At 45.0% G+C, this 15,590-nt stretch overlaps 1 protein-coding gene across 1 annotated transcript in view; it reads right to left on the bottom strand.

Moving 5' to 3' along the window:
* The window catches only part of STK39 (serine/threonine kinase 39), a 295,573-nt gene extending 288,152 nt beyond the window's left edge, over positions 1 to 7,421 (bottom strand). Inside the window, exon 1 of the mRNA XM_030795816.1 lies at positions 6,899 to 7,421. Within this exon, the coding sequence (XP_030651676.1) occupies positions 6,899 to 7,121 (223 nt within the window). The 5' untranslated portion in view covers positions 7,122 to 7,421. The remainder of the gene's footprint in view (positions 1 to 6,898) is intronic.
* Between the last annotated feature and the right edge of the window lie 8,169 nt (positions 7,422 to 15,590).

Raw genomic sequence — 15,590 nt, 5'->3', positions numbered from 1 at the left:
AATTTTGGTATAGCAGTATCATTCTGGTAGCAATGCGCACGACAGCCAGAAACAAGAATGGAAAAAAGGAACCTGGTTAGGAAATTATTACAATAATCCAAATAAGAATCGGTAAGGGCCTGAACTAAACCAGTGGTGGCTGACATGAAGAGTCAGAGTCAAATCAAAGATGATTTCAAGGAGGTGGAGTATTTAGGACTTGGTGACCAAATAGTTGTGAGAGATGGAAGAAGACAGGAAAGTATAGGATGGCCAGCAGGTTTTGCCCTTGAGGGTTCTAAAGAAGATGAATATAGAAGAAACAAGATCAGGACTGAGGCAAGGGTGGAGACACAATGAGTTTAACTGTATGAAGTTCCTGTGAAACATTCAAACGAAGACATTAAAAAGGTAGTCCAAACACTGGTATATAGTCAGGAAGACCCTCGGCATTTGATGTGGTAATTGAAGCTTCAGACAGACAGAGATGTGGATCCTGCATGCGGGGCAGGCAAGGGAGTACAGGAAGTCCAGAAGGAAGGCATGGCATGGAAGCTCAAGCAAATGCCTTTCCAAAAGGAGAATGAAAGATGGCACCTAACCCTGCAGAGAGCAGAGAGAAGGACTGCAGTGTCCACTGGCTCTGGCCACAGAAGAGTCACAGTGATTTCAGAGAGAGTAACTTGGGTTTCTTAGGGAAAGGGAAGAAGCCAGATTGCAGTGGGCTGAGAGGGAATGGGAGGTTCCTTCCAACAGTTCAGCGGTGAAAGGAAGAAATGAGATAAGGGAGTAGCCAGAGGAGAAAGAAGTGGGGAGAGTTGTTTTGTTCTCTTTTGTCATTTAAAGATAAGGGACAGGCTTGAGAATACTTATAAACTGAGGGAAAAGCAGAGAGGGAAAGAAGGAGACAGGGAAGCAATGGTGATGACTTTATCTGAAAATGAAGGCCTCTGTCCTCGCACTGGCTGGGACACACAGGGAGCGTTTCTTTTAGTCAGCAGCATTTCCTGCCAGCATGGCAGCCTCCGGGCAAACTCAGAGGTGGAGGAAAAGTGCAGTCTTAGCAGGTTGTTCTCGGAGCCCTCTCATAATGGGCTGCTCCTCTTCAGCAACCTTCCCGCAGGATGCTCTCATCACTTGTCAGAGGGCCATTTGGCACCTAAACCCCTGAGCTGTCCAAATCGCCAGGAGCTCCACAGGTCTCTTCAGTTTCCTCCCACAGCAGTGGAGGTGCAAGGGGAAGCCAGATCCCCGGGGGCCTCTCCCCTTGTAGGTGCCTTCCAGCAGCCCAGCAGAAGAGTGGGACTAGGGAACAACCTCTCCTTCCCACTTCCTCCCTGCTAGAAACATAGCACAGAAATCTTCAAGCCACTCCAGAATCTTGCCAAAGATAGGACTGTGTTCTCTCCTGATAACTTGCATCTGATTAGCAAATGAAGTCTATAGAAGTTATGGCTAAGACTAATTGAAAGCATGCTGTGTGCCAGGCACGATTCTCAGTGCTTTACATTCTCTCATTCCTCACAACCCTATTTTTATCATCTCTATGTTACCAATGAGGAAACTGAGTGCAGACAGATCTAAGTCATTTGCTCAAGGTCGCAGCGTCAGTGACCGCCATTGCAGGACATGAAACAGGCCAGGCTGTCGGACTCCAGAGCCGGCACTGCTGCAACTTATTTTCAAACACCATCAGAAAATGTAGTATACAATAAACCATAAAAGTCAGGGAAGAATTCATAATATCACTAGTTAAAAATCAAATGCATAAAGGATTTGCAGTCACTTTACCACAGTTTCAAGAGAGATCTTGAGATCTCTCCCCCCAGCCCCATGACAGCACATTTAAAAAAGTATTTATCTTGTAAATATAATTAATGCTACTGAATTGCACACTTTAAGAACAGTTAAAATGGTACAATTTTTGTTGTGTAATTTTACCACAATAAAAATAATACAAAGGAGGCCGGGCACAGTGACTCACACCTGTAATCCTAGCAATTTGGGAGGCCAAGGCAGGCGGGTTACTTCAGACCAGGAGTTCGTTCGTGACCAGCCTGGCCAACACGGTGAAACCCCGTTTCTACCAAAAAATACAAAAATTAGCCAGGCCTGTAATACTAGCTACTCGGGAGGCTGAGGCAGGAGAACTGCTTGGACCTAGGAGGCAGAGGCCGCAGTGAACTGAGATGGCACCACTGCAATCCAGCCCAGGCAACAGAGCAAGACTCTGTCTTACAAATATATATATATATATTTATATATAAAAAATATATAAAAAGAGGCCAGGCACAGTGGCTCACGCCTGTAATCCCAACACATTGGGAAGCCAAGGCCGGAGCATTGCTGAGCTGAGGAGTTCAAGAGCAGCCTGGGCAACACAGTGAGACCTCCATTTCTTAAAAATAAAAAAATTTAAAAAAATTAAGCAGGCATGATGGTTTGCACCTATAGTCCCAGCTACTCAGGAGGCTGATGTGGGAAGATCACTTGAGCCCAAGAGTTCGAGGCTGCAGTGAGGTATGATTGCACCACTGCACTCTAGCCTGGGTGACAGAGTGAGACCCTTTATCAAAAATAAAAATACAAAATACAAAAGAACATTTCTATACACATTTTTCTATTTATAAAAAAATAAGTGAAATGAAATTAAAACCAAAGCTCTGTCTTCTTTGAGACAAAGCATCTCAGGCATTATTTAGTATTTTAAAAACAACAACAAACAAACTAGTCAAGGTCAAAGAACGCACTGCAGCAGCAAGGCAGCCTGATGTAAAGGTCTGGGAGATCAGAACACACACTCAGTGCTCCGGCTCCCTTACTCCAGTGCCAGCGAAGTTATCACTGTCCTCAAACTACCTCTAGGATAGCTATAAAAACCAATTCTAACCCCCAAACCATAGAAATCCACAGAAACTCTGAGAGCACAGAGCAAAGTGGGAATGCCCGGGGCTATTTACGGTCTTGTTTTACGAGAGGCTGATGTTCCTTAAAGACCTGGCCATATGTGCTATTACCTGGACCTGAGGAAAACGTACCTGAATGGATAAACAAAGCCTCACAGGAGAGAAATAAAGCATTCAAAGGAACCCTCTGTCAAACCATGTCCAGGATTCTAGAACTCAAACTCTTCGTGTTGACTAAGATGGCAATTGGTTACTTTTAGGTCATTCTAAATGACCACCCGGGACAAAAGTGAAGCAATGCTGAGAAATCTAGTATAAAACTACATAAAGAAAGGTGCATCCTGCAAAAACCCTAAGAAAATCAAACATACGCTGAGACAGGAGTCTAGTGTTTCTCAGAAGAAATTCAGCAAAGATAACAACACTGCTGGCATCACCTGATTCAAATACTGAAATTAGTACTTCAATGACTACAACTCTTTAAATGAGAAGCTCATTGACGCTGCTCCATTCCATTACGGATGGCCAAGAAAACACATGATTCACTGTCATTCGCTGTTTAGCAAACCTAGGTAATATTATTAATACCACCAACAATTAAACTAAGTTTTCAACTGGCATAGCTTTAAGTGCCCCTTATACTTCTAAAGGTAGGGGTACCTACCTTTGGGGGCTCAACTCACCCCCAAACTCCATCTTTAGAGAGGTAAGGAACAAAGATTAACAAGGCTGAAGAGTATAAACAGGTCAGAAAGCCTCCAAAAAGACAGAAATATTTGAACTCTACTAAGACAAGGATACCAATGGCTGGAAGAAGGAATTTAATAATTTCCAACATTTTTAACCCCTCTGTAAATATAAAGCTCCCTCCAATCGATTTTACATCATTTCCAGGTCATGAATAAACTTCTGAACCAGAATACTCCTAAGAGCATTACAATTTCTCCACTGACCTTTTAAAACACAACAATACAATACAATAAAGAGAAAACTTTATTTTTAGGTTTGCAAAATCCTGTGTTTATTTTTCTAAAACAGAAGTCAAACAACTGAATCTGCTTTGTTGGGATTTTAGTAAACTTATTCTCTCTTAATCCTAGGGGCCCCAAACTCTGCCCAGAAGGAAATGAAGAAAAAGTCCTCTGTGCCCGTGCCACGCTGGAAAGTTAAAACACGGTGCCTCCTTTGGCTTTCTGTTCAGGCACATCTGAGCCTCCTGCTGCTGGTCACGGTTCACACTGCTGGAGTCATATCATATGACACCTGCCGTATGACGGGTAGAAGCAAAGGCTGTCAACTGGCATTCATGTTGAAACTGGTTCAGTGTTTGAACTGCTAACTTCTGTGTGTAATGTTTAAGCAAAAGTGCTTAACCACAAGTTCAGTCTTAATCTCTCAACTAGCATTAAACCCTAAATGGAAACAAGTTTGTAATTCCTTATAAACATTAAGCCCTTGCGAAAAACCTATTCCAGCAATTTGATTTTTCAATAACAGGGCCTCCACACAGGCCATCGCCTTCTCTTTTAGTTGGGAAAACATGAGATAAACTTTAAATGTAGAAAAGCCCTTCCCACAATGCAAATGTGCAAAAGCCAGGGTAGAATAAGCAGGTGTTTTTGTTCTCAAACTCCTCAGGTAAATTTCTTTTTTTCCAGTAAATTGACCAACCATAATTAACACTGCTGGGACTGCAAACAGAAAGAAGTCCTGCCATTAATCCCACTCAACTTAAACTAAGATTTTATTAGTTCACAAAAAAATACTGTTTTCAAAAGGCAACGTTTGTATTTTAACCCTAATAATTAACCAAGTAGGTATGCAAATTGGACTCTATGGAGAATTATGTGGCAGATAACCATTATTCAACTTTTATGGCCCACCTCTTCCTGTCAGAAACAGAGTTCACAGCTGGTTAGTGAAGGCAACAGTGGAAATAATTAAGCACCTTACAAACTCAAGACTTAAAACCCAGCTCAACTATGACCTCTACTAAGAAATACTCTGCTTCCTTCTCTCTCCTGGCAGTCACTTCCTCCTTTGGGCTCTCCCAGCACTTACTCATCACATCCTATAGGATCCTTTCCCTATGTCTCCTAACAGCTTAGGGCAGGGATCACTTTTGTTAATTTCTATATTGCTAGCAAGTGGGGCAATGCTTGGGACACAGCAGGCCTTCAGATCTTGTTGCGCAAATAACAACTATGAGGTTACAAGCTATGAGGTCTGTAAAACGAGGGGCAGAAGAAACCACGGTGTTTTGCCTTGAAAGAAGCAGAAGTCTTCTCAGGGAATATTCACACTCACCTTGGAAGCGGAGTGAGATTTAGTACACAAAGATGGGCACTCACAGGAGGGAAGAGCCTCTGCAAGGCAGCAAAGAATGGAAGACCAGATGTGCGGAAGACAGCGGTGTATTCAGGAAGCAATCAGTGAGAGTAGACAACGGGAGGAGGCAGGCAGGTTGAGGGTACAGGGCTTATATGCCAGGTTAAAGAGGTTTCCATGGAATATTCCAGGTTTTGAGAAGCCCCTGAAGCTATTTCAGGCAGTGACATGAAGACTCATCCCTTGAGAGTCTTTGGTCAAAAATTATGAAAGATCTGGGTTTTCAAAGAATTTTGTCTACAGATGCTTATTATAGGTTATCTGAAGCTTGTATATATCCTAGGTTACTGACCTGCCCAACATTTTCTCACATATATATATATACATATATATTTCTATGTATATAGTTTTATATATATATATATATATTTCTGTCTATGCTGTTTTATTCCACAATAGCAGGTGATAAAGGCTGATTTAAACACCTAGTGAAATTTTTATATCTGTTTTAATTTTTTTAAAAGGAGGTGAAGAATTTTTGGAAGTGAAGGTTAGAAAAAATACTTAAGATAAATATTCTGAACTCCTTTTTCATCGCTGTACTTATATACCAAGATTCTGGGAAGGCAACATCCCATCCCTGCGTCAGCAAGGTTAGACGCTGAGGGCCCACTTAACCTGGAGGCTTCCCTAAGTGACAAGACTCTCAAATTGGATGATCCAATAGGGAAGGTTCTAAGTTAAAGAACAAAACAAATCTCCCGGCCCTTCCTGTGCTTGGCCCAAGGAAAAGTAACGCCGAGCCCTGCGACTCTGCCAGGTATTTAAAAATGTAAGATAAGGTGATATTTGTGAGCCGGCCAGAAGGCATCGAAAGGCAGGGAGCAGATCACCGGCAGCCTCGGATTTCACTCTTGCAGCTCGGCCTGAAACAGAGGGAAGCATCGGCCCGGTGCAGGGCAGGACGCCAGGGCACCCGCTTTCCTCGGGGGGCCGGAATGGGCGGCAGGCGGCGCACCCTGGCACGGAGGGAGGCGGGTACCCAGGCGCGCCGAGTGGCGCGGAGAGCCGGGCTGCAAGGCGGGCGTGGAGTGGCGGCTGTCAGGGAGAGAGGCCAGCATCCTCCCCGGCCTCAAGAAAGCACTGGGGCCTCCGCGGCTTCTACGTGGCCCCGTTACCCACGACGAGAGGGTCACTACAGGAGGCAAAGGAGCGGCTGCGCCCGCAGAGTCCCCCAGGAAGCGGCCCCCGGGGCACTGGAAACCCAGGGCGGCGCCCCCGCAACCACACCCCACCCGCGGCTGCCTGTCCGCGTGGCCACCGGCCACGGGCTGCGGCCCCGGCATGCGGGGGGAGGGAGATGCGGCGGCGCCGCCGGGTCCTCCGCTCCACCGCCCCGGCGATCCCGGAGATAAAAGTTTGCAGCATGCGGCTCGTCTGCAGTGCGAGTCACATCCGCCGCGCCGCCTCCTGCAGCACCAGTGCTCAGAGAACGAACAAATACATTAAAAAATTTTTTTTAAAAAAACTGTTGAAGCCGGTAGGCCCCGAAGCCGGCCTCTCTGCCTCCAGGGCGTGCATGCAGGCTAGCCGAGCATCCCGCGCCCCCTCCCGCCCCCGGCCGCGCCTCCCGCCCGGCCTCGGCGCCCGGCCTGTGCCGGCCCCGCCGCGCCCGCCGCACTGACCGATAACCTCCTGTAGCTCGTACGCGTCCCTGCAGATGGGCCAGCCGACAGCCTGTGCCGCCGGGGCTGGGGCTGGGGCCGGGGCGGGGGCCGGGGCCGGGGCCGCGGGAGCTGCCGGGGCCGGCGCTGCTATCGCGGCCGCCGGGGCCGCCGCCGCCGCTGTCATCGGGGCCGCCTGCTGGGGAAGCTGGACGTGCACGGGCGAGCCGCTCGGCTCCGCCATGATGCTGCGGAGGAGAGCAGGAGGACGCGCCGGCCGACGGACGACCTTCCACTTGAAACTTCCTTTGCCTCGCCGCCGACACCTCTCGGCCGGCGCACGCCCTCCCCGCCAGCCGCCGCCGCCGCCGCCGCCGCCGAAGCCAGCCAGGAGGGGAGGGAGCAAGGGAGGCCGAGCTGGGCGGAGGGAGGAGGCAGCGCCGGCGGAGGCGGAGAAGGGAGGAGGCGGCGGCCGCTGCGCTCGCCGCGCGCCCGGAGCCTAGCGCGCGCTGTTCTCCGCCTCGGCGAGGGCAACCGCCGCCCCGCCGCCCCGCCTCACCCGCCGCCCCCTCCCGCTCCTGCTCCGCTGGCGGCCGGGGAAGTTCCCACCAAAGGAGAGTCAGGCCGCTTTGTGTGTACTTTCGGGGCCAGCGGCCCTGGTTCTCCTCCTCCCTCCCTGCTCGGCCTGCGCCTTCGCCCCAGACAATCAGACTAGCCTGAGGACGCTCCCTGGGGACCCCGAGGGCGGGGTCGTTGAACGGCGGCCAGGTTCTCACATTCAGAATTCTCCTGCCACCAAAGAGAACCTGAAGTTCATTTACAAGTTAGCGAGCGGGATACCTACACGGTGTCCCTTTGCAAGACGCCAGTTAGAAAATAACCCAAGTTGTAACTTTCCGGCGCTTTACCTGCCGGTATCCCTTTCCCACCTTCCCTAATCTAATCGCAGTCCTTCTAGTTTTTCTTAGTAAATGACACTTGATTCCTTAGGTCCCTGGCTGTTCAGACTTTCTTCATTTTTTCCAAGCCGCTTGGATCCCAGGGAGGCGATTTAAGGGGCTGTGGAATTAGAATAAAACATGCAGGAGAGGTTTAGAAAGTTTGCTCAAATTCTACACCCTTAATAATTGCCACATTAGCCCGTGAGGACACTGAGGCCAGACATCAGGCGTTTCTTTAACAGAGTATACTTGGTGGGGAAATAATTTATTGGGGCATGAATAAACTGTGTTGGAAACTTTTAATTGCTGCTTTTTCAACACCCCAAAAATAACCTCGTCTGTAAAACTGCTATGGTAAAACCATAGGTTTTCCTAATTATAGGTGTCATATTTAACAGTGAATGTTCTCTGTGTTCCCTCCGTGGAGGTGACCAGGATCCACGTTCTTGTCTCTAATTGAAACGGGGCAGTAAACCAATAGTATTGGTAGTCTGGCCAAGATGATCTTGTCTGGCTCTCATTGCTAGGACTACTGAAGAAATAGGTAAGAATAACGAGGAAGTAATAAAAACGCTAGGGATATCAAGATTTTGTCTCCCGAGTGTATGTACAGAAATCTCCCTAAAATTTTTGAAAGATTATTCAGAAGAAGCCCAGAAATTTATTAGGAAAGTTAGTTGTCTAATCAAAACATTGATGTCCACTGAAGATGAGGGCACTTAATCTCTTGGAGCATTACAAAAGTTGGAGTAAAGCAGCTACCTCGCTCTGGTCTTGAAGCAGAAGTTCATGCTGAACTAAGTGTACATTCTTTGATGCAGAGGGCTTCAAAAACTGTGTCTTGTCATGTCTGTCAAGAAACAGAGCCCTTCATAAACAAATTCTAGGCCTCTGAGGACAGGGGAGCTCTTTATACCAAGCCATGGTTGCTGACCTCTTCAAGTGCTGCCTCCACCCTACCCCAAAGAACTTTTACGGACTGTTTTTAAAGGAAAAGAAAAATGATCAAATGAATATGACTTCTATTTTGTCATATGAATTTCTATTTTTGACTTTCAAACCATGAGGTGGGATCATGAAGACCAGGAATGTTCTTGGGACTTAGTAGGAAAACATGATGCTGTCAAGATCAATATCACAGAATTGAATCAAACACAGATCAAGTAGTCTCCCACAAAAAACAACTGTTCCACAGTCACAGACTACATGTAGGTCTCTATTCAACCGCTTTCCAAATGGCTACCAGGATGAAGACTTGCTTGAGCGGATGACTCAGTGCCCATCCATCATTTCTACAGTAAATCGGTTTAAAGAAGAATGTCCCCTGGCATTGCTCTTTGGCATCATTTTTATAAATGAAGAACAGAATATGAATAATATTTTAAAATTATACAAAAGCATTAGAGTTAAGTTGATGTTTCAGTTGGGTAAAATAGTACTTAAAACTTAGGAATATGTTTTTTAAATGTATTCAACTGATACGCACTTTTCCCGGAAAATCCATTACTAAATTTAAATTGAAAGATGGGGATGGAGGCGGGTGCCTTTAAAATATAAACAAGGTTTATTTCAATGCATAAAGAGTACATTCAGTGAGCGATGTTAAAAATAGAAAGGAAAAATAAGGGTCCAAATGTTTTTAAAGTGTATCCAACTGCCTCATAATGTGTCAGGGTTTCTCAATCTCAGCGCTGTTTTGTGTCAGATAGTTCTCTTCGTTGTAGAGGTCTGTTCTCCTGTGGTATGGTCTGAATGTTTCTGTCCCCCCAAAATTCATATGTTGACACTTAATCGGCAGTGTAATAGTATTAAGAGCCTTTAGCAGGAGATTGGGTCATGAAGACAGAGCCCTCATGAGTTAGATTAGTGCCCTTATAAATGAGGCTGGAAGGAGCTTGATGACTCTTTCCACCTAATGAGGATGCATCTAGAGGCATTAGCTATGAAGTACAGGGCAAGCCCTCAGTAAATACCTAATTTGCTGGCACCTTGATCTTGGACTTTCAGCCTCCAGAACTGTAAAAATGAATTTCCGTTGTTTGTCAGCTACCCAGGCTAAGGTATTTTGTCATACCAGCCAGAGCAGACGAAGGCACCCTGGCCTCTATGCACTAGATGCCGGTAGCACCCCTGCTGCTGACATCATTACTATCAACAATGCCTCCAGACATTGCCAAATGTCCCCTGGAGGGTAAACCGTGCTTTAGGTGAAGTAAGTATACAACATTTTCATTTTATAAACAGACTATTGCAGTGGTTATTTGTATTATAAAGAGGTTTCATAGAGTTCCATTATTTATTCATAAACCCTTTGAACATCTAAGAGAGGATGTGTAGTGAAGTGGCCAACGCCTTGAAGAAAGAAAGTGCTGGATTCAAATCTAGCCTTTGATGTTGTTTTGTTTTTTGAGACACAGTCTCGCTCCTGTCGCCCATGCTGGAATGCAGTGGCACAATCTCAGCTCACTGCAACCTCCGCCTCCCGGGTTCAAGCGATTCTCTTGCCTCAGCCTCCCAAGTAGCTGGTACTACAGGCGCCCGCCACCACGCCCAGCTAATTTTTGTATTTTTATTTATTTTTTTGTTTTGTTTTTGTTTTTGTTTTTGAGACAGTCTCGCTTTGTCACCCAGGCTGGAGTGCAGTGGCGCGATCTCAGCTCACTGCAAGGTCTGCCTTCCGGGTTCACACCATTCTCCTGCCTCAGCCTCCCGAGTAGCTGGGACTACAGGCGCACGCCACCACGCCCGGCCAGTTTTTTTGTATTTTTAGGAGAGATGGGGGTTTCACCGTGTTAGCCAGGATGGTCTCGATCTCCTGACCTTGTGATCCACCCGCCTCGGCCTCCCAAAGTGCTGGGATTACAGGCGTGAGCCACTGCGCCTGGCCTATTTTTGTATTTTTAGTAGAGATGAGGTTTCGTGTTGTATTTTTTTGAGACAGAGTCTTAACTCTTGTCACCCAGGCTGGAGTGCAATGGCACAATCTCAGCTCACTGCAACCTCTGCCTCCAGGGTTCAAGGTATTCTCCTGCCTTAGCCTCCTGAATAGCTGAGATTACAGGCATGTGCCACCACACCAGCTAATTTTGTGTTTTTAGTAAAGATAGGATTTCACCATGTTGGCCAGGTTGGTCTCAGACTCCTGACCTCAGGTGATCCACCCACCTTGGCTTCCCAAAGTGCTTGGATTACAGGCATGAGCCACTGTGCCCAGCTCAACAGTTTTTCTAGAGACAAGGTCTTGCTCTGTCACCCAAGCTGGAGTGCAGTGGCATGATCATGGCTCACCGCAGCCTCGAGCTCCTGGGCACAAGCAATCCATCTTCCTCAGCCTCCCAAGTATCTGGAATTACAGGTGTGCGCCACCATGCCCAGCTAATTTGCATTTCATTTTGGAGAAGCAGGGTTTTGCTATGTTGCCCAGGATGGTCTTGAACTTCCTGGTCTCGGGTGATCCACCTCAGCCTTCCAAAGTGCTGAGATTATAGTGTGAGCCACCATGCCTAGCCTCATTTTTTTTAAGTCTCTGCCTTTGGACTTACTTCACTCTCTGAGTCTCAGTTTTCTCCTGTGCAAAAATCAGTACAATAATAGCTTCCACATGGGTTGTTATAATGGCTTAGGATAATGGATGACACATAATAGAAGTTTAACAAAATGGAAACCACCACCACCATCATCATCATTATTCCTGTCTGCCAAGAGTTGTAGCAAAATTTGTAGTGCAAAGATATATAATTACAAGAATCAACTTTGCAGAATAGAAGCTCCCTGAGGGCAGGATTTTTTGTTCCTTTGGTTTACTGCTGTATCCCAGTACCTGGATAAACACCTGGCACAGAGGACACTCAGTAAATATTTGTTAAATGTTAATATAACACTTTTTAAATACATAAAACATGCTTTTAAGCATCAGAATGAGTCAGCACTGTCAAGGGTGGATTGTATGGGAGGAAATTGGAGGCAGAGAGACCTATTTGGAAGCCATTGCAATAGTCAAGTTAGAGAAATGTAAATATTAGCTATTATATTGAGGATAATGATGAGGAAAGTGGCTTTAAGAATTTTTTACGGAGCAGAGAAATAGAACTTGATGACAGATAAGATTCTTTTAAAAGTCAAATTGCCCCAATGCATTAAAAAAGTGGATGTGCACAAATGCAATTTATAAAATGTTTTAGAAATGCATCCATGGGAGAAGTGAGAGGTTCTCTTGACAGATGATCATTTTCCTATGGCTAAAATGTAATCTAACACAAAAGTACCGTCATTGCATGGTGGAAAATAGTCAGATATTCTAAGGTCTGAAGAAAATCGATCACCGTTATTTGTCATGGCCAACTAACTCTTTCCTACCCACTATTTTGGTAACTCTGAGTGAAAAGTTGTGAAAGAGCTGGACTTGGGTTATAATAATTGTTTCCAAAGACAAAGATCAAACTTTTTTTGAATGAGGGTGATGGTAGGGCATGGTGGAAAGGGCACGGCTGAATTGAAATCCCTGTACTACACTTTCTAGCTGGTAGTCTAAATTTTCTAAGCCTCTGTTTTCTTAAAATTGGGACAATTAGCCCAGGACTATACGAGCTATGTAAGAATTAAATGAGCTGGTATGTGCAACATGCCTGACCCACACATACATTGTAGTGGTACAGTGGATGGCTCCAGAATTTCTGACTAGGAGGGCACAGGGGTAGCAGTCTCAGGGAAAGGTAGGTATTAAGGTTGAATCATGTCTGCTAAAAGGGTTGAAGTCCTAAGCCCAGGTAGTTGGGAATGTGAACTTAGTTGGAAATAGAGTCTTTGCAGAGGCAAAGACTGAATTAGTCTGGGCCCTAATACGATGACTGGTATCCTTATAATAAAAGAGGAAATTTGGACACAGAGACAAATAGAAACACACACACACATACACACACACACACAAGGAGAATGCCATGTGATGATGGAGGCAGAGATTGGAGTGATGTGTCTACAAGTCAAGAATGCCAAGAATAGCAGGCAATCACCAGAAGCTAGGAAAGAAACAAGGAGCAGATTTTCCCTCAGAGCCTCCCATAAGAAATCAACCCTGCCAAAGGGTTAATTTTGGACAGCTAGCCTCCAGATTGTGAAAGCATAAACTTAGGTTGTTTTAAGCCCCCAGTATGTGTATTGGTTACAGCAGCCTGTCAACCTAAATAACAAACACAGAAGGAGACTCTAAAAGAAAATTATGCTTATTTTGGAATAGGTGTTCATGTACATAGTAAACTCTGTGGGTATTCAGGGAGATAAAGGAAGACAAAGGTTTTTTGTTTGTTTGTTTTAAAATGAGGAGTCAATAATTGTTTTCAGACAATTATCCTTGGCTACAAGGATGAATAACAGGGGTAATACCAGTCTGAGGTTGGACAGGCAGTTGTTGGGCAGATGTCCTCACAGAAGTATTGTGTGCCTATATGTGTGTGTATAAAGTTGCAATGGCCTTTTTGCAAGGTTGTGGTTTTTGCAGCCTTTTGTGCATGAGAGCCCTCCCTTCCTGTCCTTCTCAGTTCTACTTGTCAGGGTTTTTGCCACAACTCCGTTTTGATTCTGACAACTTTCAGAAGCCTTAGGAAACTAGACAGTGGAATTATGGGATTTGCTCTTTAGCCAGTTGCATTTTATTTGAACTGGCTTTAGCAGTGAGCACTAATGAAAATTAGCCACTGCTGGCTGGGTGCAGTGGCTCATGCCTATAATCCCAGCACTTTGGGAGGCTGAGGCAGGCGGATCACCTGAGGTGAGGAGTTTCAGACCAGCCTGGCCAACATGGCAAAACCCCGTCTCTACTAAAAATAAAAAAATTAGCCGGGCATGGTGGTGGACGCCTATAATAGTCCAGCTACTTGGGAGGCTGAGGCAGGAGAATCGCTTGAACCCAGGAGGCGGAGGTTGCAGTGAGCCGAAATCATGCCACTGCGCTCCAGCCTGGGTGACAGAGTGAGACTTCATCTCGAAAAAAAAGAAAAAAAAGAAAATTAGCCACTGCTTTAGAACCGACTCTCTGCCAAAGCCCTGGACTTCACAGCTTGCTTTTAATATTATTGTAAATGAGAAGAAAACTGCAAACATAGTAACTATCTGAATGAATTCTCAGCAGTGACAGCAAATGTCCATCTGAAAAATGCATTTGAAAATGTATGACCCTTTCCAACTTTGAAAACCAAGCCATCTCGCACTGAACATAATAACAGAAGTGTCATGTGCCTTCCACTGACACAACTAATGCTATTACCCAAAGTCCAGAGCTGGTGTAACTCAATTTTATTAGGATTAGCACAATTTAGTGTTCAGGTGTCATTACTACCTATTTCCCAACAATAAACAGAAAGAGGATTTATTTTAGATTGAATTATTGCAGAGACATTGCATTTTAAATTAATCACATGGATTTAATGGTTAAATTTATAAGAATTATAATTTCCAGACGTGTTTTCATTTATTTCCCAACCAGCTATTGAAATTGACTTTCTATTGCATTTTATAGTACACACAAAATAGCTCTGGTGACAGTTAATGTCTTTTTATTAATCTCTGAAGTTTCTGACCCTGATTTGGGTACTGATAGAGTATTCACTAGGAGCCCTACTGTCTCTACCCATAGGGGAAGACTTCCATATTTAGCAAGGATTGCCCTTGGCTAAAACACCAGAGGGCATTATAGTCATCTATATGGCATACATATTTCTTTCATGCTGTCATCTGTCTAAAGCCTGATAATCCCGTCCCAGGCAGAATGACATAAAAATGTAATTTCAAGCAATTGATTTTTTAGTGCAATCTCTGTTGAAGAACCACTTCAAGAGGAATCCATTCATTACACATGAAACAGCGCTTTCTGAAAATATTTTGTTTATCCCTCTCACCTTCAGATTCTTACAAATACCAACGATGTCTGAAAGCCTTTTACTTCTTTTCTATTCAAAAAATTTCCCACCAAAACCACCATAAGCCCTAAACACTCTTCTAGCTCTGCCCCAGGCCTCCCCTGCCAGATTCAGATCTTTACCTGGAGAGACATTTTGGGTTGCATGTATTCTGAAAAATAAAGGAGGGCCAGGGACTGGCCTGGCTTATTAAAAAGGATGTATGTAATAAAACACAATTTAACTAATTAATATTCATTCATTCTATAAATACATTCTTAAGGATTAAGTGTGTGGCACTTTGCCAACTGCTGTGGGTAAAATAGATTAAAGGATCTCAGCCCTTAAGAATTCTGTAACCTAGTGAAACTCCACTTTATCCAGTGTCGAGGCTTCTGGAGCTCCAAAACATGTGAACAACACTTAAACTAGCGAGAATGGGCCAGGTGAGGTGGCTCGTGCCTGTAATCTTGGCACTTTGGGAGGCCGAAGCAGGCGGATCACTTGAGGTCAGGAGTTCGAGACCAGCCTGGCCAACATGGCGAAACTCCATCTCTACTAAAAATACAAAAATTAGCCGGAAATCTCTTGAACCCAGGAAGCAGAGGTTGCAGTGAGCTGAGATTGTGTCACTGCACTCCAGCCTGGGTGACAGAGCGAGACTCCGTCTCAAAAAAAAAAAGAAAAACAAAAACAAAACTAGGGAGAATGGTCCAAACCAGAGGTCACAGATATGTATTATGATGGGTCAGGTTTACTGGTCAAAATAACTTCTTTTACTATCGATTGACAAAGTCTTTAAAACAAACAAACCAACCCAAGTCCTTCTGGTACTAAAGTCAAGAAAAGAAATGGCAGGGCATGGCAAGAAAATAAAAATGA

Source organism: Nomascus leucogenys, chromosome 17 (assembly GCF_006542625.1).
Source record: "Nomascus leucogenys isolate Asia chromosome 17, Asia_NLE_v1, whole genome shotgun sequence".
NCBI lineage: Eukaryota > Metazoa > Chordata > Mammalia > Primates > Hylobatidae > Nomascus > Nomascus leucogenys.
The sequence above is the reverse complement of the archived record's forward strand: the minus strand, read 5'-3'. Positions and strand labels throughout refer to the sequence as shown.